The sequence below is a fragment of the Pseudomyrmex gracilis genome, unplaced genomic scaffold (assembly GCF_002006095.1).
Source record: "Pseudomyrmex gracilis isolate BER0280 unplaced genomic scaffold, ASM200609v1 scaffold_290, whole genome shotgun sequence".
Classification (NCBI taxonomy): domain Eukaryota; kingdom Metazoa; phylum Arthropoda; class Insecta; order Hymenoptera; family Formicidae; genus Pseudomyrmex; species Pseudomyrmex gracilis.
In genome coordinates, this window is record NW_018020874.1 from 87,512 (window position 1) to 111,178 (window position 23,667).

Below are 23,667 nucleotides of genomic sequence, written 5' to 3' on the forward strand. Positions count from 1 at the left end.
TTTACGTTTTGAGAAGAAAATAATAAAGAAGAATAGTTACATTATCGACACGACGTAGTTGTGGACTACTACTTAGTTCGTACGGCGCCTGTTGGCGCTACGAGCAACCCCCCCGCTTGCCCTCCGATCCCCTCACCTACTCCGCGAATTTTTGACGCCGTGTGTACTAGCAATATAGGAGTATTACATATATGTGTTACACATACACACACACCACACACATATATACGCATCTAGGTTAGGTTAGGTTATTACACTATTTTATTATTTTTGCTTTAAATAAAAAACAATATGAAAGATTTTGGACACGACAATAAATTTTGAATTTATTTTCTTTCTTTGTAACCGACACGACACGATAATAAAGTCTACTGAGACCAACAAACAAGATGTACTTGAATTCACCTTCAAGTTACAATCAAACATCGACACAATAGCTCAACAGTTCGAATTAACAACAAGAGCTAAGAATATTTGACCTTGCCTTGCCCGACACGACAACCGTTTACTGCGACACGACGAATAATATTTGTCAGGAATAAATTGAACACGTCACCATAATTATTACGCTGGCCAAATATATATTTATTTGTTGTCTTTAAATAAGTCTTTAATTAACAAAATAACCACTAAGTCCTCGTGGACAGTTCGACCGTGTTCTTTACACAAATTCGCTCGCGGTACGACAGCTTTCTTGTTACAAGTCTTCGCTAGCGATACGACAGCTTTCTTATTACAAGTTTCCGCTCGCGGTACGACAGCTTCTGCACGACCGTTCGGGTCGCCCGTTACAGAAGTCCGCCTCTGTTCTTTTCGGCACGAGAACACACGTCTTCTCGAATTCTGGAAGACTCTCGAATTCTCGTCTGCCACGCGGTTTCCGCGTGTACGCGTTCGCCCGCTGACGCTGCTGCTAGCAGCGCGCTAATCGTAACCACCGGGAAGTGGCGCCGCACATCGAACAATCTTGCAGCTCGGCCGTCCTGGCCTTCGGACTTCGTCCCGAAGTTCGCCACGCATATAATTTATAATGTTGTTCCCATACATCAACTTTCTTTTTGTTCATTTTTTTTTTTCAGAAACACGGCGGTAAGTATACCTTTGTCTTATGGATAACAACAACGCAAACAATCATCGCATAATTAACTTATAGTTTCACTCTTTTTTTTTCAGGAACTTAACGGTATATATAACTCCAATCGCTAAATATAAACACGTCATAATTAGAAAGTATAACAATGCTAAACTTCATGTCAATTATAAATAGTCAACGCTTAATTAAATTACAATTTTATTTACAGCAGGGTTGTCCCCTTCAGTCTGTCGAACTGGATTAATCGAGCGCTTGATTTTATCAGCGGAGAGAATCGAATTGTACGGGCGCGTTGTTATATTAAATCCTGGGATATCTTGCACAACATAACGATTATTACCCAGGCATTTAGAAATCATATACGGACCTCGATATTTTGGTCTTAATTTAGAATTCTCTCCCGCCTTTATGCTTAAATCTCTAATTAATACATATTCATCCTCGTTATAAACAGAAGGCTTACGTGCATGAGCGTCTCTATATTGTTTATTATATGTTCTAATTAACTCTGTCGCTGTCTTTGCCGCGTTGCGCACATTATCACGTTCCTTTTCTACAGACGCGTCAGTGTCGGCTAAAATCTTTGTAAACTGCGCAAACGCATGATCTTTGTAATTGAGCTGGTCAAAGCCGAACATAAGTTTTGCCGGCGTAGTTTTTACAACAGAATGATATGTGTTATTTACGACATATTGCACTGTTTCAAGGTTAGATCTCCACGCCTCAGCGGAATCCGCCGATTTAATCAAAGAATTTTTAATAAATCTATTAACCCGTTCCACGGTTCCATTTGCCCACGGCGACGCTACCGCAACTTTACGATGAGATATACTTAATTTTTCCATAAAAACTGCAAACTCTTGCGAGGTAAACGCCGTTCCTCGATCGGTTACTATATTTTCCGGCCTTCCGAAAGTTGCAAATAAGCTTGATAAACATTTAATAACCTCCCGAGACGACGTGGTCTTGACTGGATACAGCCACATAAAACGCGTAAATGCATCTACTATTATAAAAATATGCTTGTAATGGCCCGTCGTCTCCGGAAGCGGGCCGAAATGATCAAGATGCAATATCTCCAAAGCACGGCACGGTACCGGGTACAAACTAGGTTTCACCCTCAAAACGATTGTTTGATTCGTTCGCCATTAAACAGGTAAAGCAATTCTCAATGTACATGTGTATTTTCTTTCGCATGGAAGGAAACCAATAATTTTGCGCTATTCCTTGATAAGTTTTTTCCCATCCACAGTGCGCCATGTCATCGTGATGCGCTCTCAACAAACTCGTTACCATCGCATCCGGTACGATAAATTTTAATGATTCTCCGTCCTTTTTATATACAAGGCCGTCGACTAATGCAAACTTATCGCTTTCGTTCATTTCTAAATTGCTACTTATTTCTCGAATCCTGGAATCAGCGAGCTGTCTGAATTCTAATTCTCTTTCTAACGGGAGTTCATTAATGTAAGCTATGGCTCGACTTAAAGCATCTACATGCCGCATTCTGTCACCTGGACGGTGAACCACCTTAAAGTTGTAATTTTGAAGGGTGAGCGTCTATCGCGCGATTCGCGGATTCAAATTAGCCTTATTAACTGCATATACTAGAGCGTTGCGGTCGGTCACTACGGCAAAATCCATCCCATACAAATATAAATGGAATCTTTCCACGGCGCGTACCACAGCCAGCATTTCGAGTTCGAAGCTGTGATATTTCGACTCGGCGTGATTAGTTGCCTTACTAAAAAACGCAACAGCGGCCCACAACCCGCTTTGCTGTTTTTGAAGTAACATGGCGCCGAGTCCTACGCTGCTCGCGTCCGTGTGGAGTTCTGTTTCCGCGGTTGGATCATACAGGGCCAACACCGGCGCAGACGTAAGCTCTTTTTTTAAGGTTTCGAATGACTCGAGACACTCTTTACCGAAATCAAACGCGACTCCCTTCTGTAGCAATTGGTGAAGCGGCCTTGCCTTAATTGCAAAATCTCTAATAAATTTGCGAAAATAACTCGCCAATCCCAAGAATCGCTGCACCTCAACTACATTTTCCGGTCGTTTGAATTGACGAACTGCCTCAGTGTGTCTCGGGCTCAGTGTCATCCCGTTCGCCGATACGATATACCCTAAAAATTCTATCTCTTTACGCAAAAATAAACTCTTATTATAATTTAACTGGAAACCATATTGTTTCAACAAAACGAGAACTTTTCTTAAAGTTTCCAAATTCTCTTCCACCGTGCGCGACGGGATCAATATGTCATCAATATAAACTACAATTTTCTTCTCTCTAATCAACGGATTCAGAACTTGAATTATCCGCTTCTGAAACTCCGCTGGAGCTTCAGAAAAACCGAATGGGAAACGCTTGAATTCGTATTGCTCGTCGGGGGTAGCAAACGAGAAATACTTCGTAGAGGCACTGTCCACCTTTATCTGGTGAAACCCCTCTTTTAGATCGAGCAACGTAAATACTTTTTTTTTCGCCAAACGTGAAAGGCAATCCTCGATAATTGGAAAAGGGTATTTTTGTTTTATAACCCGCGCGTTTAGTGGTCTAAGATCGACGCACATTCTCATTTTCCCGTTACGCTTGCGCACCGGGACCACACGAGCACAATACGGCGAGACACTAGGCTGTATAATATCGCGGCTAATTAAGTCGTCTATGATTCGGCGCAATTCCATTTTTTCAGCATATGCGAAACGCCTCGGAGCATATGCATAAACCGAATCGTCTTTCAGACGCACGGATACTCTGTAATTATCGTCAACCGTTTCAATATTTCTGTTCTCAACTTCGGTTATTAATTCTATTAAATGTTCTTTTATTGTACGGTCAAAATCAATCTCGCAATCTCCTAGTTTACTTTCTAGATCCGACGAAACGCACTCTTCGACATCCAACGGCAATTGTTCAAACAACGTAACTGTATCAATTCGATCGTCTGACTGCGCCTCGTGAAGTCTATAGATTAAGGTAAGTTTTTCTTGTAAAATAAATTCTCGTCCTAATATAAAATTACTGGCAAATGCCTGATCACGTATAACATATAATTTTACTGACATTCTTTTATTTTTCAGGAGACGCAACGTCAGATCGACCGTTACCATTCCTACCATATCTAACGGTAAGCATTTAATATTCACGAATTTTCTCTTTGAAGCTACTAACGAATAACCCAACGGTTTAATTATTTTTAAATATACGCTATACTTAACGAAGGAGACCGGGCTCCCCGTGTCCACCATCGCCGTTAGATCGCACCGCCGGTCACCCACACTGTCGACACAGATGATAGATCCATCGAGCTCCAACTTGAGAGAATCCTCCTTCGATACGGTAGAAACTGTCTCGCTTCATGAATCTTCGTCCGCCACTGCCGCCGCCGTCTGAGTTGTTTGCTGGTGATGAGCATATGGCCTCTTGCCTTTTTCTCGTAGGGCCGGGCAATTATATTGGCGATATCCTGCCTTCTTGCAATAAAAGCAGGAAATGTCATTGCGGCAGGCCTTATGATGGTGGCCTGGTTTTCCACACTTTCGGCAGACGTTATTTTTCGCCTTGTTAGCACTTGTCACCAACACACTTTTCTTTTCAGGGTCGGTACAACCCTCTGTTATAATGCGCATTTTCTCTATGAAGTCTTCAAGAGAATTACCCGCGATGGAGAGAGCTGTTGCTCTCATCGCGCTCGACACTATGCCACTAATCAACAATTGTATTGCGTCTTTCACTAGTATGTCTAACAAATGCATTAGCGACATTTTTGCCAACACGTACTGGTCGAACGATTCTTTTCCGACATTCCATCTTCTGGCTTCGATTCTTTGCATGGATTTATAAAAGGGGACACGTCTCTCAAACATCTTAAGTAGCTCACGTTTCAAGTTTTGCCATGATTCTATCACCGGTCCGGTTACGCACCAGTGAACAACAATTCCACTGCACTAGGGTAATATTTTTCATATTAGTACTCTAACCGATTTATACTAGACGTTGAAAGTTTACTAAGGGTTAGTTTTATGATTTCTGAACAATGATAATATTTCTGTGATAAGGTTATGCATGTCATTTGTGCTGAGGTTCGTAAGATTAGGTAATATTTATTAGGTAATATAATTGTGTCAATTTTATATTTTTTAACAATAAGAGCGATAACATTATCCTCTGTACTCGGGAAGGTTGTAAGGAGATTTCTCAGACGGTTAAAGTTAGAGGAATGTGGAAAGACAGCATTCCTCTGTGTAAGATCGTTATCTACATCCTTGTTTTTTCCCTTATCGGTTTTACTCAACCTAACTAGAGAACCGTCAGGAGGTACTGAGGAGGCTAACGTGCTCAGCCCAGTAACCTCTGCAAAGGAGAGCGTCGATGGAACGGACCCACCAACGTCAGAGTTGAGGTTTGCCACCTGTCTGTGACCGTACAGGGTCGCTGGTTTAGAAAAAGAATCACTTTGTACACTTATACCTGTACTTACTAAAGAACGGGACGACGAAGGACGGTCCTTAGCAAAAAACCAAAATTTCTTTTCTCCCACAGGAGGCCAGAACTCCGCCATTGTAGGTGGGAGAACAGACGTGCCAAGGGTAGAGGCGGACCCGAACCCACCATGCCGTTAGGCACCCGAGCTCACACCGCCATTGTACAGCTTAGCTGCATCCCTAAAAGACAGGTCACGGAAAGCCATCAGTTTGTTAATCTCTCTCTGTCTCCTAAACAAAGGGCAATTCGGAGAGGAGGCTTGGTGGGCAGTGTCTTTCTCCCTGGAGCAGACGCAATTGATGCAACTCTCCTGGCGACTAGGGCAAGAGGACCTACCGTGGCCACTCTTACCACACCTCTCACAAACTTGTTTGTTTTCATTTCCCGTCTGTTTACACGTATGTTTTGTGTGGCCAATCTTTGACAATACTCACACCTTCTGACCTTATACACATACGGGACCAAAGACAACCTTTTGCCATAATACAAGCACGAACCAGGTACATTATAAGAACGGAACCTAAGTATGAACTGATTCGTACCTACGTACACTGTATTCCCTTCAGGGCTTCCTGCTCTGCGAGTAATTCTCACCGCCTCAAAAGGAGGGACCCACTCTTGTGTCCACCCTGAAGAGAGTCGCAGTCCTGCAACAAAGTCTTCAGCCGACTCCTCCTCATCTACTCCTCTGACAACGAACTGTCTAACAACTCTAAACAACGGGATGTGAGCTATCCATTTCTCAGAGGGAGTGACACATCCCAAGACGTTCTTGAAGTGTTCTACGAAGTTGTTAGCATCCTTGCCTGTAGGAAAGCACACAGAGAACTTATTTTTTCCGACAGAACGTAAGTCGTAAGCATGCATAAACTGCTTGCCATTAACCTATTAAGTCTCTTACCCAATCCAATAACACTGAGGGAGGCAACTTTCTTACCTGTCTCAGAGTTAAGGTTAAAACCCCCAGTGGGGGTGCCCTGAGGCCTACACGTCTCAATATGCACCAAAAACGGGCCTCTGGACTCTAGGTGGTACTTGTTGAGAAGAAGTTGTCTTTGTGTATCCGAGAGAGCATGAGAAGTTCTCTTTGGGGGGGGGGGGAGAATTCTTCACCGGAACGCTCCCACTTACCACTTTTCTTCTTTACACCGCTTAAGGACGTTGTAGCGCGAATCGCATTTAACAAGAAAAAGTTGAAACTTTGGATATACGTTAATAAATGTAATATTTACACGCTGGTCAAGTTTTAAAAAGATTGACCGTTCCGAACGTGAGATAATTGGTTCCGAAGAGTATACTTTTCTTATGTAGTGTATACACAATTCATACAAAAATCATGTACTTTTAATTCTATAATAAGAGAGAATAACAAGAGAGTGACTAAAAACGGATATATGGCAGAAGAGACCTTTAGGAACATTAGAAAAAAAAAATCAAAATGATTGACCGTTTAGTTTTAAAGATATAGTGATAAAAAGAACTGAAGTTTTTTTTCCTGTTATTTAGCATGTGAAAGCGGATAGCAACGTTGCCAGATCGTCACTCTGGACAATGTTTTATAGTGGGTGTGCATTGAAACAGATACTCTTTTTGTGTATGAGAGCAGACTGTACAAAAGTTTTCGGTCGATACCGCTAAAAGCATATATGTAATACTCCTATATTGCTCCTATATTGGCTTGAAAAGTTCCGAAAACATCACGGTACAGACGATATCGTTTCCTCACTCTGTTAGAGGAAATGTGCGTTCTGCGCATGCACTGAATCGTGAGAGTGGGGGTTAGTGGGGATGCCATGGGGATGCACAGCAGAGTTGCAAGATCGAGCAGAGAGCAACGAGAGATCGAAGCGGTGGAGACACGCACACAAGCGAGAACCGCCCTCCGTGTGCGCACACGGGTGGCAGTTCTTGCTTGTGTGCGTACTCCCACCGCTTTGATCTCTCGTTGCTCTCTGCTCGATCTTGCAACTCTGATGCGCAGAAACCATATTATATATAGCTGAAGCAAAGCTACGTGGCAATATGTATGGTTAGAAATGTCGAATAGAAAAAAATGTTATTTATGCAATTGCAAGCCGTCAAGAGAAGACCATATTTCAAAATACATGGGTAAGTCTTATAAAAAAAGTATCCGGTACTAACCAGCACTAACCTTTCTTTGTAAAGTTTGCGCAGTATATATGCTACGCAGCCTACTCCCCTAACTCGGAATCTTGAGCATGCGCAAAACAGTCAATACATCTATCGTCTGTCTCATTTCATCGGCGTAGAAACCGCTTATGAAAAGTATACGAAGCGAGCAATATAGAAGTATCACATATATGGCTAAAAGTAGGGTTTCCTAACCTATACTCAGACATAAAACTTTTGCATCGGACTACAACGTCGCGCTACAACGTCCTTAATCCCATCTTCTGAGCTATACTATCTACAACCGACACACCTCCAGGACTGGCTACACCACTGCCAGTACCCACACGTGTCTTTTCTCCCTTCTCAGAGGAGAAGAAGCCACAAAACGGGCCTCCCTCCTCTTCACATCCTTTTCTACTTGCGATAACTGAGACGCCATACCGCGACTCCTAACCTATCAGGACAACACAAAATAACGCGGCAACAGCAACAGAACATAAGGGGAGCACTTACTGACCGATTAACCGGGCGACCTAGAACTTAACAAAGTTTCTAAGCGCTACCAAGTGAACCGCGGCACACGTACGACTGTAAGACTTGTAGCCAAAATGGCGACAGATCTTGACCGTTATGGCCAGCCGACACTCGACTGGAAAGATGTCGTGAAAACGACAGTTTGAAAGTACAGAACGTACTGCCCTTTGGATTACTCTATCCAAATGGGTAGAAACGTTTAAGTTTACCTGTTTGGTTTGCTCTCAATCAACAAAAAACTGAATAGGACTGGTTAGCACAGGACGAACGAAGTTGCCTTTTGCGCAGTCTCAGCACAAATCAATCAACTTCGTCAAGATCGCAACCATAGACGTATAATATATAGACTGCGCGTTTGGCTGAAAAGATGTCTTCAACGTTGAGAGAGACAACATACTTTGAATAGTAACTCTTTCTCTGTCTATCAATGTCTGTGGTGGGATCAGGACCTACTGTTTCATACCATCTAACCTACCATCACCCCTTAATCTCTTTCACTCTTCTTCACCTCCACTATTTTTCTATCCCCACTTTTCCACTACTATTCTATCAATCAGCGAAGACTTCTTTTTCCCCCACTACTTTGCTAGACAAAGATGAGACTACTGTTCAACACCAGCTGTCTCTCTCAACGCTGAAGACAATTTCTTAACATGGCAAACATGGAGATAAAAGAAGAAGCATTAAGAAATATTATAGGCGAGGGGAGTAAAGCCATGGTGCGGGAGGGAGGGGGGGTTTGACCTCTAAACAACCTTCAGCCATATTTATATGGGCCACTAGTGCTGCTAACTATTTGATGAGAGTGGTATTATTTCAACACATTGAGAGTAGTATTATTTGACGTTGATGCGTATTAATCAGCCGTGGCTAGTCGCGTATCTTCGCAATGAGAAGCACGAGGCCCGAGAAAGGGAGACGCACGAAGTCCAAATATGGGCATAGATAGTCGAGCGTCATGCGCAGACGCGTCTACTAAGCGAGTGCGAGCGAGACGAAGCATTGGAAAGAACGCGAGAAAGAGAAATGCTCAAACGTGCTTGAATGTTCACCGCATGCGCACAAAGCAGCTGGAGAGAGAGGCTACTATATTGTCTGCACCGTAACATTTGGACTTCAGGTCGGCACCGTACTACCAATATAGAAGTATTATATATATGGTGGGACTTCCGGTGGCGCAATTCGGGCGGGAACACGTTTTCCCGCATTCTCCTGTGTTTGAGCGAATTTTGTGCTTCCTCGGTGGTGTTTCCGTGCGTTCTCTTGGCTCTTTCCTCCCCAGCGGGGTCCTCCGTCGCTCCCGGGAGTGACTCAGTACTGTTTATCCGGGTTATCCGGTGGTTTTGCGTGTGAGACACAACCCTGTCCTCAGTTAACCTATCAAGAGACGATCGGCCGGATGGCGGGGTCCCGCCTTCCCCGGCATATGAGGAAATAGGCAACGACTTGCGCTTATTCCTCATGGATAACGTGACTGCTGGACCGAGGTCGGCTTCGCCGTCCTCGGAAATGGAAATAGAGACGTCAAGTGGTGTAAGTTTGAAGCGGCCTCATCCTTCCACGGACGAGGAGGCTGTCCGAAGTTCAAGAATGACCGCAGCAAAAAGTAAGAAATGTACGAAGAAGATGGTTTCTGACTTGGCGACGCCGTCGGATCCGGCTAGTGTTCACGTCGCTCAAAGGAGAACTGACGGTGAGGAACCCTCACCCTCTCAGTTGGTAGAGACACCTGACGCAAAGGGCCCCCGTCGTGCCTCGACGCCGGCTTCTCAGTTAACACAGGCCGGGACGTCCTCTATCACGGTAAGAGATAATTTACCGCAAAAGTACGAGGCTTTCACCCAGGCTCCCTTCGTTGTTCATTTTTGCATTCAAACAGCCCCTGATACGTAGGGGCTGTGGAAGAGGAAGAGGAAAATTTCACTCCTTACCATCTCTAAGAAACTCACGTCAGCTAACCTGAAATTCACAAGCGTTCACAGGTGCGGCCGTGACACGTGGAAGGCTGTTTTCCCGTGTAAAGTAACGGCCAACGTTTCTTTGACAAACAGATATGTAAAAGAGGCGGGAATGAATGCGTTCATCCCCAGATATAAACTCAGCAGGAAGGTCCTTGTGAGAGATATCCCATTGGATATGCCCTTGGAAGAATTGAAACAACTTATTGAAGATGAAAACTCCAATGTAATGTTGCTGAAGCTTTTCCGACTTCGTAGACGAAACAGATCCACGAGGGAGTGGGTTGATTCCGAGACGGTGTGCTTGGAACTGGCAGGTAAATCTTATCCAGCGACTCTTATGATTCTGCGCACGGTCAACCCGATCCAGCCGTACGTCCCGGCGGTCCGGATGTGTTTTAACTGCGGCCGTTTCGGTCACTTGAGCAAGTTCTGCGAAAACGACCCGCGGTGTTTAACGTGTGCGGGCAACCACAAGAGTGGCAGGGATAATCCATGCCCTAACGAGAAGCTGTGCGTCAATTGCAAAGGAACACACGCGGCCCTGGACCGATCGTGCTCCATGTTCAAAAGGCAGATAGAAATTTCCAGAGTAATGGCGTTTGACAATCTCCCCTTCTTCGAGGCCCGGTCAGTGGTCCTCAGGACGGAGGGAGTTGGGAATACGACCGCTCCGGTTAAGACACTGAAGAACTTTCCCCCCCTTCCCAGCCGTGGTGGGGTTAAGCTGGTTAACGCTCCGGTGGCTTTTAGATCAGCCAGTTCGTCGAATTGGATGTGGCCGCCCGGGTCTCGTTTTTGTGAGGAGGAAGTTAAGGAACAAGTGCTCAAGCTGGTGGACCAAATAATGAGAGCGGATAATATTGACACCTTGCTCAAGCGCATAAGTAATACTCTTAGTTTACACACAAAGTTAACAAGTACAGAAGGTTAGGTAACTATTAACAATGTCTAGTCAGAGATCAAAGACTAAGCATGATCCGTTCGGCCTTGTTCATTGGAACGCAAAGTCGGTTTTACCAAAGTTTACTGAGTTGACTCATAAATGCATGTTCTATAATTTTGTTTTAATTTCAGAGACGTGGCTCACTCCTGCGAACTCCTTTATTGTAAAGGGATTCGACTCGGTGAGGGAAGACAGAATCGGGCGTCCAGGAAGAGGAGTCCTGATACTGGTCAACCGCTCAATCAAGTATCGTAAAGTTTCCGGCGTATACAACTGCGGAGGTAAGATTGAGGCTTGTGCGGTGGAGGTCTTTCTGCGAGGTGAACCATTGGTCTTGGTGGCGTGCTACCGCCCCCCTGGTTCGGGGGCCTTGTTAGTTGAAAAATGGCAAAGGTTCTTGTCGCAGTTTGGTACAAAAAAGGTTCTGTTTGAAGGAGACTTCAATGCTCATCATGTAGGTTGGGGCTCCACCCGCACGTGTCCGGTGGAGGAAGCCTTGTGGGAAGCAATTCAAGATTCAGACTTAATCCTGCTGAACGACGGGTCTCCCACCTACTTCAGTGACTCTTACCGTTCGTACTCGGCTTTGGATCTGACTCTTGTCCACAGCTCGATGGCACCTCGGCTTTCGTGGAAGGTGGACAGTGATTCATGAGGTAGCGACCACTTTCCGGTTCTTGTGTGCTCTGGGCTACGCCCGGACACTCCGTTGCCGGCTAGACGATCCGCCAGGTTACACTCTGTTCGTACAGACTGGGAAGTACGTGGACGCGAGGATTAGAGCTCTCTCATCCTCAGTGGAAGACATGGAAGTTTATTACAATACCTTCGTTGGTTTAGTGACGGATGCTTTGACGTCGGCATCTCCAAGCAAGTTTTGCCCCAGGGAAGGTTGTGACCGGGGTTAGGCGCAAAAATGGTCAAGGACTTACCGTATGAACTGTTTATCTCGGTCGCCAGTTGCTTTGTCCTCCAAGCAACAAGGGTAACCTCCTTCCCTCCGTCTACGGGGATGTTTCGACTCTCGGGATGACTGGAAACGGTAGGTTGCACAAGTGCACTCACACTTGCAATAAACTAAACGTTTATTTCGAGTATATATATATATATATTCTTTTAATATTGATTACCACAACACTTATCACTGTGCCTGAGTAGTTTGTTTATCACTATATGGTTGTTAGTGAACACACGAGTCGCCGAAAATTTGTTATTCGCACGCTTTAAGGAATTAGCATCCGTTCCGCACGATTTTCGTAGATCGACTGACTAGCTAAGATGGTTGCCGCGTCTTCTCGGCCTTAAGGTCACTACTCACAGTGATCCATGAGTGCCGTGCCTTAAGGTACGTTCGTGAATTAAATTCCCTAGAACAAAAAATTCTCCTCGGGCGCGAAATAAGCAAACGCCTTAGTACTTTCAGGGTCTCCTGACACTGGCGAACAATTGTCTGACCACATAATTTGTTAATTAAACAAATTACCAAAAATTGCCGATTAAGCAAAAATTTTATCATGGCTTGTTTCTACAACGGTCCATGGTCCTAACAACAATAAAATTTTTTCTTAATCTTAATCTTACAAAAAATTTTACAAACTTCAAATAACGTTTTATTTCACAACGTTTGGTTCCGTTGCAGCTATCAGACTGTTGTTTACCAGGTACTTTTCCTTAACACCAACTTTTTCGCTCAACCACTCTACTAACACCAGGTACCTTGCGCACTCACAGCCTAGACCCGGGTTCCGCTTATTTCACCTCCGTGACGGCTACTCGCACAAACTAAATTTAAAGAAAAAACGCTAACTATCAAAACACGGCCTCTGTCTTACACCTATAGGCTCTTACACAAAATAAAACATATACGTAGTTAACGCTTAAAACAAGGTTTTCTCAAACAAGAACGAAACAAGGAATAGTATAAGAAATAAAAATAATCTTAAAACTAACTTTGGCCCTTTTTTCTTTTTCTCGGCCAACGTAACTCCTTTAATGCCAAAAGGGTGTTTTGTTACGTTTAACTACTACAAAAACATAAATACTCCTAACAATAATTCCTGTTACCCAGGATTGGTTATATATTGTCTAGTGATACATATACATAAAAGAAAACAAACGAGCTTAAAACTAGTATTGCCTTAACCTACTTGGCAACTTACGTTCTAGTTCTTTTACTCGCAGGTAACCGGTAAGTAAAACTAATAACACAAGGAAAGCTAAAGTTCTTTAGTAAGTCCAGCAAGCCCTGTTTTTTGTTTCAGGTCCTTGCTCCTAACTCAACGCTTTGCCACGTTTCCTCCTATAGTAGAGACACCTCCCGGTTACGCCGTCTTTTCTTCACTGAGGACTCGCACGACCCTCCGCTCGTCGTCGGTATCGACGCCAAAGAACTCCGTTCGTCTATCATCCCCTTGCGCCGCGCCTTGGTTGGCTCCGACCGGGAACACGACACGGGCGTCTGCGTACGCTTCAGCGCGCGCTTAACCAACACACTGCTGTCAGACTTCGCTCTTGGTGAGGACTCCGATAGTGTTTCCGGTGTTGCTGCACCCTCTGCTGACAACATGTCTCTAATCCGGTCGCACTCCTCCATATATCTGTCGCGTTCTCTTCGTTCACGCTCCAGCTTGGTTCTTAACATGTCTCTCAACATGTCCCGTTGCGCCTTTACCTCGTTCTTTTTTTGGACCGTCTCCTGGATCTTCTGGCAGATTTCCTCTATATCGGAGTCGTCCGACATCTGTCCTGCTTCCAAGAGTGTTGTATACTTGTCCTCCATTTCGAGATTTTCAGCGCCTGAAAACAAACTGCACATTTTAGCGCATTTTCTTATTTTGTTGGTCAGGTCTCGACCGACTGCCGCAGACAACAACGATGTGTTCTCGACAACAATGAAACTTGCGCGAAGATTGACTCCAGCCACAGTGAAGTTCGTCTGAATCTCTCTCCTCGCTGGTTCGTAGTCACTTGACGAAACGTCGGACATAGCCACAAGGGATACAGATTCGGGGTACTGTAACAAACTTTCACATAAGTCATGGGATATCACATTACATTTAGCGTCGCTGTCCAACAGTAACTTAATTTTATGCCCAACCATCGTCGCGTTTATCTCGGGCTTTGCGCACGCTCTATCTAAAACCGCACTAGCTATCGCATAGTTCTCGGAGACTCTTTCCGCGCACGCCGCGGAATCGTCATCGAGTTCCCCCTCGGGCATATCACTGAGACGTATAGTGTCCTGCGAACTACTTGTCGCCGTTTCACTTTCATCACTTAGTTCAGCGATTTCCATCGCGCACACGAACCTTTCTTCCTTCTTCGGCGCGTATTTGACCTTTAAGTACTTCGCGAATGCCTCTGATCTCGTCGGATTCTTGGTTTTGACAAAGTTTCTAACTGTCTGAATCACGTCCGAGTCGAATTTGCCTTCGAATATTGAGTCATATTGTCTTTTCTGTGCCTTTGTATTAACCTCTTTTCCTTTTTGTTTCAGGTCACTGTTGGATTTACCCTTTCCTGGACGTGCACGCTGCTGGATCTTTGACTTCTTTTTAGGTCTTTCCTCAACGTGTTGGTTATCATCGTCGCTGTTTGGATCGTCGCGGGATTTCCTGGACCTAGGTGAGTACTTGATACTTTTCCGGGATCTTTTAGCATCCACTGATCGTTGCACCTTTTTTTGTTCGAGGTATTCTTTTTCCCATGGCTCGCGATACTTCCTAAGGATCTGGAGTGTGCCGTAGTAGCCGCGCACCATCTCCTCCGAAGGATTTCTTTCTTTCACAAAACGTTCCATTTTTTCCACTACCTCAGGATCGGAATCGTTCTCGTAAATATGACGGTAAGTGCCCATAGGTGGCCTTATTTTTCCCGTTCGTTTAGTAACCTTCTTTGGTTGTTTTTCTGCTTTTCTATCTTTGCAGGGTTTCTTCTGGTTCTTCGAGCTGGAGTTGGACTTGGTCATCAACGACGAGCCCGCCGTCACTGCCGACGTGGTTTTTGAAGCTTCGCTGCCAGAGTGGTCATCAGTTGTGTGGATGTAGTCCAATCGCCGATACTCTGGTTCTTTGTGCGGCCTCAATTGTCGTGAATTGTAGACTCCTATCGTTTGTCTCTCCAAGTCTTCGATTAAGTACGCGTTAGGTCTTATCTCCTGCCTAACCGCATACGGACCTTCGTACACTAGGTGTATTTTTCTGGTAAGTCTGCGAGTTTTATCTAATCTCCGGTGCAGTTTAACCCACACCTTTGTGCCCACCTGGTAGACTGTGCCCTTCTTCTCCGCTTGCACCCGTCTTTTTTGTTGACTCGCTAGTAACCGTCCTCGAGCCAGACGGATTTTTTCATGGAAAGTCTTCTTCGGACCTTGCAGTTCCTCATACCATTTCGGTTTGAGCACTCGATCGATGTCTTCCTCGTTGTCTTGTAGATCTTCATGCAGATCTATCGGACGAATTCCGGTGCTGCTATGTTCAGTCCAGTTTAGCACCCATTCTAGGTGTTACGTCCTGAACTCCACGGTCCCCTTCTGTTTGGAACCAGACATAAATTAGCTGTAAGATTTGCGCCTTAGAATTTATTTTTAAGTAACAATCCTTGAGCAGAGAACAGAGGACCTATTGAACTAAGATAAAATCCGTATCGCAATTTTTTATCTAATCACTNTTACCGACTTTCAAATGAGTATTGGTCAATTAATCAACAAGTAGCCCGGATGTTTGGTTCACGAATATAAACTTAGATAATTTAGGCGGTCCGCTTATCTCTAGCANGGAATGTTCGGGCACCGAAAATAAACAGGAAATTGCACGTGCAGATAACAAACTTTAAACAAATGTTGAGCGAATCAGAAGGAATGATTGTCGATGATTGGTCCTCTCGCCTGATCGGATTAGCAAATGAAAGATCGGAATTTTAATCAGTAAAGAGTGGGAGAGTAAAATCTAAAGACGATTGGCAAAAATCAGAAGGGTTTACGCCCCGAGATCACCATATATAAGGCGTTGGAACACCGGAGAGTCGGAGCTTCATAACCAGCATTACGATTATTAACACAGTTCTATTTCTTCTCGTGCGATTCAACAATTTAACTTAGAGTCAATTCGGTCGTACAAAAAGATACTCGCTTTTCCTATTCGGTCTGGAATTCGACAATCCAAACGATTCTTAATTTGATATCGATCTCGGCACGTAAATCCGAGTGAACAGTGCGACTCGTGACAACTTCCATCAGAGGAGACGACCAATTCATTCCACCTGAGTCCAGCCGACAGACTCCTGACTTTTGGGCAAAGCGAATCAACCACTCATCTCGACATTCTACCGTAACCAACTCACGACCTTGGTTGTCGTTCCGAGCCGCTGCTGACTTTTCGTTTCTGTCAGATTAGCGACTCACGACTTTGGTTGTCGTTCCGAGCCGCTGCTGACTTTTTGTTCCTGTCGGATTAGCAGCTCACGACGTCAGTTGTTCTGAACCGCTGCCGATTTCCAATCACCACTGTCAAACTTTGAGCAGTAGCGAATCGTATGTGGTTGTCATACCGCTCCGAAAATCAACCGTGATTCTAACAACGCGATATTTAAACCGAACCTTGCGGCGGAGAACCGCTGCCCGTCGAGCGAGCGGACCGAAGCATACCAACCCCCGTCTATCCGGTAATAGCCTAAATAGTGACGGTGCTCATTTACATAAGGATTTAAAATATTGAAAATACTAACAGTAATGTTAATAACGAACTCCCAGGATTAAAAATAATAACAATGCCAATGTATACTCAAATTCGCACCGAACTTCATCACACGTCCAATTATTTAATTCAACTTGCGTAAGAATATATTTTTTGAATAAATCTAAATGTTAATATTTTGAATAAAAATGACTTATATACTCATAAAAATGAAACGGCTTTAACTAATTAAATGAACTTTTGAACATCTATCCTGAAAACTCATTCCTGTAATCTCGTCACGTGATCGCCAGGTCCTGTCCCAGGTAAATTAGATTTGTTTCTAAGACCTAAAAGAGGACCGACGAGTGAGAAGACGTTAGACAAGTAATATCGGGAAGTCCGTTGACTTGACTACGTCGTTGAACAGTCTCNCTCGACTCGCATGCTTGCCTTATCTCATTAGGTCAGTGTGCCGAGATATAATACACAAAAGTGTCGTGTGTCAAGTTGCGTTCCTCCGTTAGGACCCGATCGTAACCGTAGGTCAGGACGTAACACTAGGCGTGGAATGATTTCATCCCATCTGGTGTGCCTTCCATGCGCGTACGCTCTGATTACATGGTTAATTTCCCGCATTACCCTTTTTACAGGGTTAGATTGCGGGTTGTAGGGAGACGTATGTCTAGTCTCGAAACCCTGTCCTTGACCAAACGCCTTTCACCGTTTAGACCCGAATTGGCCTCCCTTATCGGTGAGGATTTCCTCGGGAGTTCCTACTTCGGTTAAATATTTCTCGCGCAACGTGTCACATATAGTGTCCACTTTTTGGTTCTTAATCGGATACAGTTTAACAAGTTTTGAGAAATGATCCGACAACACTAAAATGTACTTATTCCCTTGCGGGGTTTGCGGTAACGGACCATACAGATCCATAGATACCGTCTTTTTGGGTTTTCTTGGAACCTCGTAGTAATATTGTCCTACCGTGGCCCTCGTATAATACTTAGTCGCTAGGCATATGTGACAAGACGTGACTACATCCCTAACTATTTTTTCGGCCTTTTTTATGTAAAAGTACCTAGCTATATAAAACAACACTTTGTCGGTACCAAAATGGAGCAGGTAGCGGTGAATAAGATTGGTTAATTCCCACGCGAACTCTTCCGATATAGGTATCCTTTCACCCACTGCCGTCCATTTTCGTATGATACCATGTCTTTCGTGATATATATCGGGATTATTTAGTTTTTTCTCTTGTAAGACTTCGCTTCTTTGTTGGGCTTCGCGAATTAGGTCCGCCCATTGCGATATGTCTTGCCCATCGCGAGGTGAATTAATCAAAGCGATATACTTGGTTTTGTTTTGCTGAGCCTTAACCTGAGTTTCGGCAAAGCTTCGGGATAACGCGTCGGCTATTATGTTTTGCTTGCCCGGTATGTGTTCTACTTCGAGATCGAATTCTTGTAGGAACTCGAACCATCGAGCTATTCGGCCGCTATTTTCCGTACAGAAGCTTAAGAACTTCAAGGCTCTGTGATCGGTGTATACCTTAACCTTGTGACCCATAAGGACTGTATGCCATTTTTTAAGTGCCCATACGAGCGCTAGGCATTCCAGCTCCGTTATGGTATAATTGGTCTCTGCCCCCTTTAAACTACGGCTAGCGTAAGCAATTGTGAAATGCTGTTCGGGTGCTTTGTCGGTATACTGAAACATTCTAGCCCCGAGACCCGTTGTTGAAGCATGCTTATTCCGAAATTGTAGCCTTTGCGCAGCAGGAATAGATCTTCTGCCTCCCTAAACGCTGTTTTTATATCGTCAAAGGCTTTTTGCTGCTCGTCAGTCCAGACAAACTTGACGTCTTTTTGCAACAACTTTTCGAGAGGTTTGGTCATTCTCGCCATGTTTTTGATAAACCTTCTGTCCCAGTTTATCAGCCCCAGGAATGACTGTAGGTGTTTCTTTGTCTTTGGTTTTTCAAACCTAGAAACAGCATCGCGCGTTTCCTGATTCATCGAAGCTTTTACTTCAGAAAAGGTATGGCCTAAAAAGGTGACCTCTCTCTGTAACCACTCGCATTTGTCCAGATTAAGTCGAAATCCGGCCTGTTTTAATTTGTTTAGAACATACTCCAAATGTTCCATATGCTCCTCTAAGGAGTTAGACGCAATCAAGATGTCGTCTAGATAGACTATTAGAAAGTCTAAGTTTTGGTCGTTTAAGGCTAAATTCATCGCTCTGGCGAATGATGAGCCTGACGTCTTCAACCCAAAGGGTAACCGATTAAACACGTATGTCTGGTTGTTAACCACGAATCCGGTATACTTGCGGCTTTCCTCACTCAGTGGGATTTGAAAAGGCTTGGGTCACGTCTAGAGTTGTAAAAAACTTTCTGTGCCCTATTCTCTGAAATACCTCCTCTATCGAAGGCGGTTGGGAGTGGTCGTTTTTCATCCTCTTGTTCAGTTCCCTTGCGTCTAAGCATAACCGTATTTTTCCGTTCTTCTTTACAACGGCTACCAACGGGTTGATATACTGAGTGGGCGCACGTTGGACGATTCCCATCTCCTCCAACTCGTTGTATTTTGTTACCGCGTCTCTATGAACTTCTGGGATTGGGTATGTTTTCGCTTTAAAAGGGACCTTTGTTGCCATTTTTATTTTGTGTGTAATGGTTAACACACCCGATGCCTTCTTCAAATAACTCGCTATTAGAGGCTATAATGTCTGCTACTCGTGCTTCCGCCTCCTCTCTGGAAAGACGTTTGATTGCCGCTATTCTAGCGCTTTCCTCCAGAGAGAGCTGCACATTTTCTCCAGTACAGTTTATAATTGCTCTGTGTCTCGCGAGAAATTCCATTCCGATAATTAAATCGTAGGCCAATTTTTTCATAATGTAGAATTCCACTACATAGACCTTGTTATTTATTTGCACATCTAGTGCAGTTTTGAACGCTACTGGTTCCCCCTTATCCGTAAACGCGCCTCTTACCGTGAAGCGGTTTATTGGGATTGTAGTCAGTTCGACACCTTCACTAGTCAATTCATCGAACGTGCTTTTCGACATGGCATTGATTTGAGCTCCCGTGTCTACTAAGGCTTTTAACTGCTTAGGACCGACTTTAATCACTATCTTAAAGCTAACCCGATTGCGAGTTTTATTTTGCTCCTGGTTTTCAAAATCATCCAAGTCTCGAAGTATTTCTCCCGTTCTCAAAAGACTTAATGTTACGTCTGAACTACTAGTGTCCGTTTTATCCTTTATCGCCAACACTTTCGCTCTAGCTTTTGGTTTGAACGGGATCCTTTCCTTAACCTCGGTGATACGCGTCTTATTATGACTCCGAGATCGATCAGGCTTTTTAGTTTGTGTTCCTCGTTCATCATTACTTCCGCTACTCGGTGGTAACTCGATTTTAGGTTCCGGATCTTTTTTACTGTTTGCCCTAGAATTAGACTCATCTTTGGGACGTTTACTGTACCTGTCCCTGGACGGTACACGGTCTCTGCCGTAATTTCTTTTTTTTAGCGTAGTCTTGGGTATACTTTGGGGTATTCTGTCCCCTGCCAATTGAACTTTTACCAGCATATCCCTTAAATCTGTTTTTGCGTTCTCGTTCGTTGTCAGCGTGCGTCAGGTAAGCAATTAATGCTTCCAGCGATGTAATAACCCCAGGCCTGATTGTTCTCGAGGTTTCGAAATCAAAATGCGCCGTAATAGCTGTTATGAACTCCTCATCCGACACTGGTGGGTTTAACATCTTTGTCGCGCTAAACAATTCTCGAGCATAACCCGCCATTGACTGTCCTTTTGACGGATCGTACTTATCGCGATACAATTTACCCCTTATTCGAGATTGGGTCGCTTGACTCCAGAATCTTTGAATGAACTGGGTTTTGAACTCTTCATAAGTTTCGACGTCTAGTGAGTCGTACCAATTTGCCGCCGTTCCGGTCAAATTCTGTGGTAAGTAAAATAACACGTCGTCTGAATTCATTTGTTCTCGCAGAACAACACGATCGATTCTTCTCAGAAAAGTCATAAGGTTTAGTCCCGTGTCTTTGCCTTTAAATTTTACGTCGCCAAATGGATTCATTAAGTAACCCCCATGTGGAATTCTGGCGTTTAATGGTATATACGGCATGACTTGTAAATTACCCTCTATCGCTTCCTTATTCGAATTCTGTGTTTGAATTGGATTGGCTTCCGCTCCAGCTTCACTTTTGTAGCTAGAAAAGCTCTTATTATGCTCGTGGTCTAAGACCTCAGTTTTAGGCTCTCCCTGTTCCCTCATTTCAATTCGGTTAAGCCTATCCACAATCATCGACATCTGTTCTTGGAAACTGGTTAACATTTCCTGCATAGCCAGCATAGGGGTTTGTTCTAATGGCTTATTTCGATTGAGTTCGGTTGTGATAAAGATTTCGTACGCCAAACTGCTTTTAACTTTTGGGATCGCTCCCATCAGTTTTTTTTTATTAGTCATACTTCGTGTCTCTCGAGCTTGCGTCTCGAATGTCGTGTCTAGTAAATTCTCGCTTACTAGGCTAGTTTGTGTTATCCTCCTAGTCCGGATTGTTTCGTCATCGGACATTGCAGTCTCAATTTTACCCTTAAGGTCATTTGGGGTTCTTACAGTGGCCATTGTTGCCTAAAGTAGCTAATTACGGTATTTATTTTGTTTATCCTTACTAATAAATTTTCTTTTTATTTTCAGGTTTTAGTGACTTAACTATCACCGGTAAGTAACTTTTCAAGTCTTAACGTTTATTTTAACTAATCGTTCTATCTTAGATAAAATTTTTAATGAATTATTTAATAATTTCTTTTATCCTTTTCAGATATATCGAGCTGCTACCTTAGTCTTTATGACGTTTTGGACTCTTAACAGGTAAGTAAATTCTATAAGTATTATTAACATCCCGTATACCACGTTTCGAAAAGAAAGCAACCATTAATCTATAAAATTGTGATTACTAATGTTGAAATCGTTTAACGAATTTAATAAAGCACAAAAACACGACTATTCTGTTTAGAGTTGACTACTTCCGGTTTAGTGACTTATTTACAGGAGTAAAATTTTTTAAAAAATTAAGCATTAATTTCACTACCAGAAATTTCTAATGTCTCAGTAGAATGCTTCTATATAGTTTGTTTGCCTTAACTGACCACTTCCGGTTTCGGAAAAAATGGTCGACAACTTCCGGTTTTCTCTTCCGGATATTATAGCTTAGTATCCCCTCAAGTTGTATACCAAGTCTTATGTCTCTCGGACTTCTAGTTTACAAGTAATTCTATTTGTTAAGTAACTAGTTAAGTTAACAATTAACAAAAACTTGACCCCTGAATTTTGTTAACTAGGGTATTAGAGTTGTTTAGGATATATTTCACTCCTTAATCTCAACTTTTATTTTATACCGAAATTTGTTAAACAAATTAGTTAAGCAAATTTTATTATCCGGTATTTGTTAACTAAGCATACAGACTTTAGCCATATACTTTGTTTTTCTGTAACACTAACGGTTTAATTTTGCAACTTAATTTTAAAACAAACGCGTTGGATTCTTGCGGACAATGTTGTAATTGACCTGTTTATGCAAAAAATTTCCCTTAATCATGCGTAGTTTTAATTGTTACATAAACAATAATTTTGCAATCCTTAGGTGGTGTAGATTGAATGCGCAAAAGTCGCGGAACCAAAAAGTTTTCATTAAAGTTCTTATTTTTGCAACTTTTTAACAAAAATTCTATTTTCTAACACTCGCCGATTAACACTTTATTGTTAAACCGTCTTAATTATTCGCAGTTGATTTCGCTGCGTCGTTCCAAACTTGCCTCGACCTGTTCAGCTACACAAGATGGCCGCCGATGTTGATTCTCTAACGGTTTTTATTCCACAATTATTTTTAATCCTAATTAGGGATATAGCGAAATCCTGTCACGGTCGCCACTTTTGTGTTTAACGACCTACTACTTAAGTCAATGTCTCCGAAGATAGGTAATCATGGATTGTGGGCCGTTATTTTGTTATGAGAATTGGACAAAGACGAACACGTGTATAAAATGGCGTCACGGACGCCGACAAGACAAGCCCCTTCATTGTGACCGGGGTTAGGCGCAAAAATAGTCAAGGACTTACCGTATGAACTGTTTATCTCGGTCGCCAGTTGCTTTGTCCTCCAAGCAACAAGGGTAACCTCCTTCCCTCCGTCTATGGGGATGTTTCGACCCTCGGGATGACTGGAAACGGTAGGTTGCACAAGTGCACTCACACTTGCAATAAACTAAACGTTTATTTCGAGTATATATATATATATATATAATCTTTTAATATTGATTACCACAACACTTATCACTGTGCCTGAGTATTTTGTTTATCACTATATGGTTGTTAGTGAACACACGAGTCGCCGAAAATTTGTTATTCGCACGCTTTAAGGAATTAGCATCCGTTCCGCACGATTTTCGTAGATCGACTGACTAGCTAAGATGGTTGCCGCGTCTTCTCGGCCTTAAGGTCACTACTCACAGTGATCCATGAGTGCCGTGCCTTAAGGTACGTTCGTGAATTAAATTCCCTAGAACAAAAAATTCTCCCCGGGCGCGAAATAAGCAAACGCCTTAGTACTTTCAGAGTCTCCTGACACTGGCGAACAATTGTCTGACCACATAATTTGTTAATTAAACAAATTACCAAAAATTGCCGATTAAGCAAAAATTTTATCATGGCTCGTTTCTACAACGGTCCATGGTCCTAACAACAATAAAATTTTTTCTTAATCTTAATCTTACAAAAAATTTTACAAACTTCAAATAACGTTTTATTTCACAACGTTTG

The 23,667-nt window shown here is 43.2% G+C and overlaps 2 protein-coding genes across 2 annotated transcripts; both read right to left on the minus strand.

Moving 5' to 3' along the window:
• Nucleotides 1–12,291: 12,291 nt before the first annotated feature.
• Nucleotides 12,292–23,415, minus strand: LOC109859796. Its single transcript, XM_020438361.1, has 2 exons — nt 22,969–23,415; nt 12,292–15,684 (listed from the first exon to the last, which is right to left on the minus strand). Exon 2 carries the CDS (start codon nt 15,118–15,120, stop codon nt 13,453–13,455), a length of 1,668 nt encoding a protein of 555 aa, XP_020293950.1. The 5' UTR covers nt 15,121–15,684; nt 22,969–23,415; the 3' UTR covers nt 12,292–13,452.
• On the minus strand, nt 18,478–21,474 carry LOC109859790. Its single transcript, XM_020438349.1, has 4 exons — nt 20,375–21,474; nt 19,513–20,274; nt 19,244–19,427; nt 18,478–19,089 (listed from the first exon to the last, which is right to left on the minus strand). The coding sequence occupies exons 1-4, from the start codon at nt 21,472–21,474 to the stop codon at nt 18,478–18,480; spliced, it is 2,658 nt and encodes an 885-aa protein (XP_020293938.1).
• Nucleotides 23,416–23,667: the final 252 nt, after the last annotated feature.

Coding starts and splice junctions, on each gene's coding strand:
- LOC109859796 (XM_020438361.1), bottom strand. CDS start 15,120: ATGACCAAGTCCAACTCCAGCTCGAAGAACCAGAAGAAACCCTGCAAA.
- LOC109859790 (XM_020438349.1), bottom strand. CDS start 21,474: ATGGCCACTGTAAGAACCCCAAATGACCTTAAGGGTAAAATTGAGACT. Junction 19,428..19,512: donor TTATTTGAAGAAGGCATCGG/GTGTGTTAACCA, acceptor AGAAGTTCATAG/AGACGCGGTAACAAAATACA. Junction 19,090..19,243: donor AACCGCCTTCGATAGAGGAG/GTATTTCAGAGA, acceptor TTTGGGTTGAAG/ACGTCAGGCTCATCATTCGC.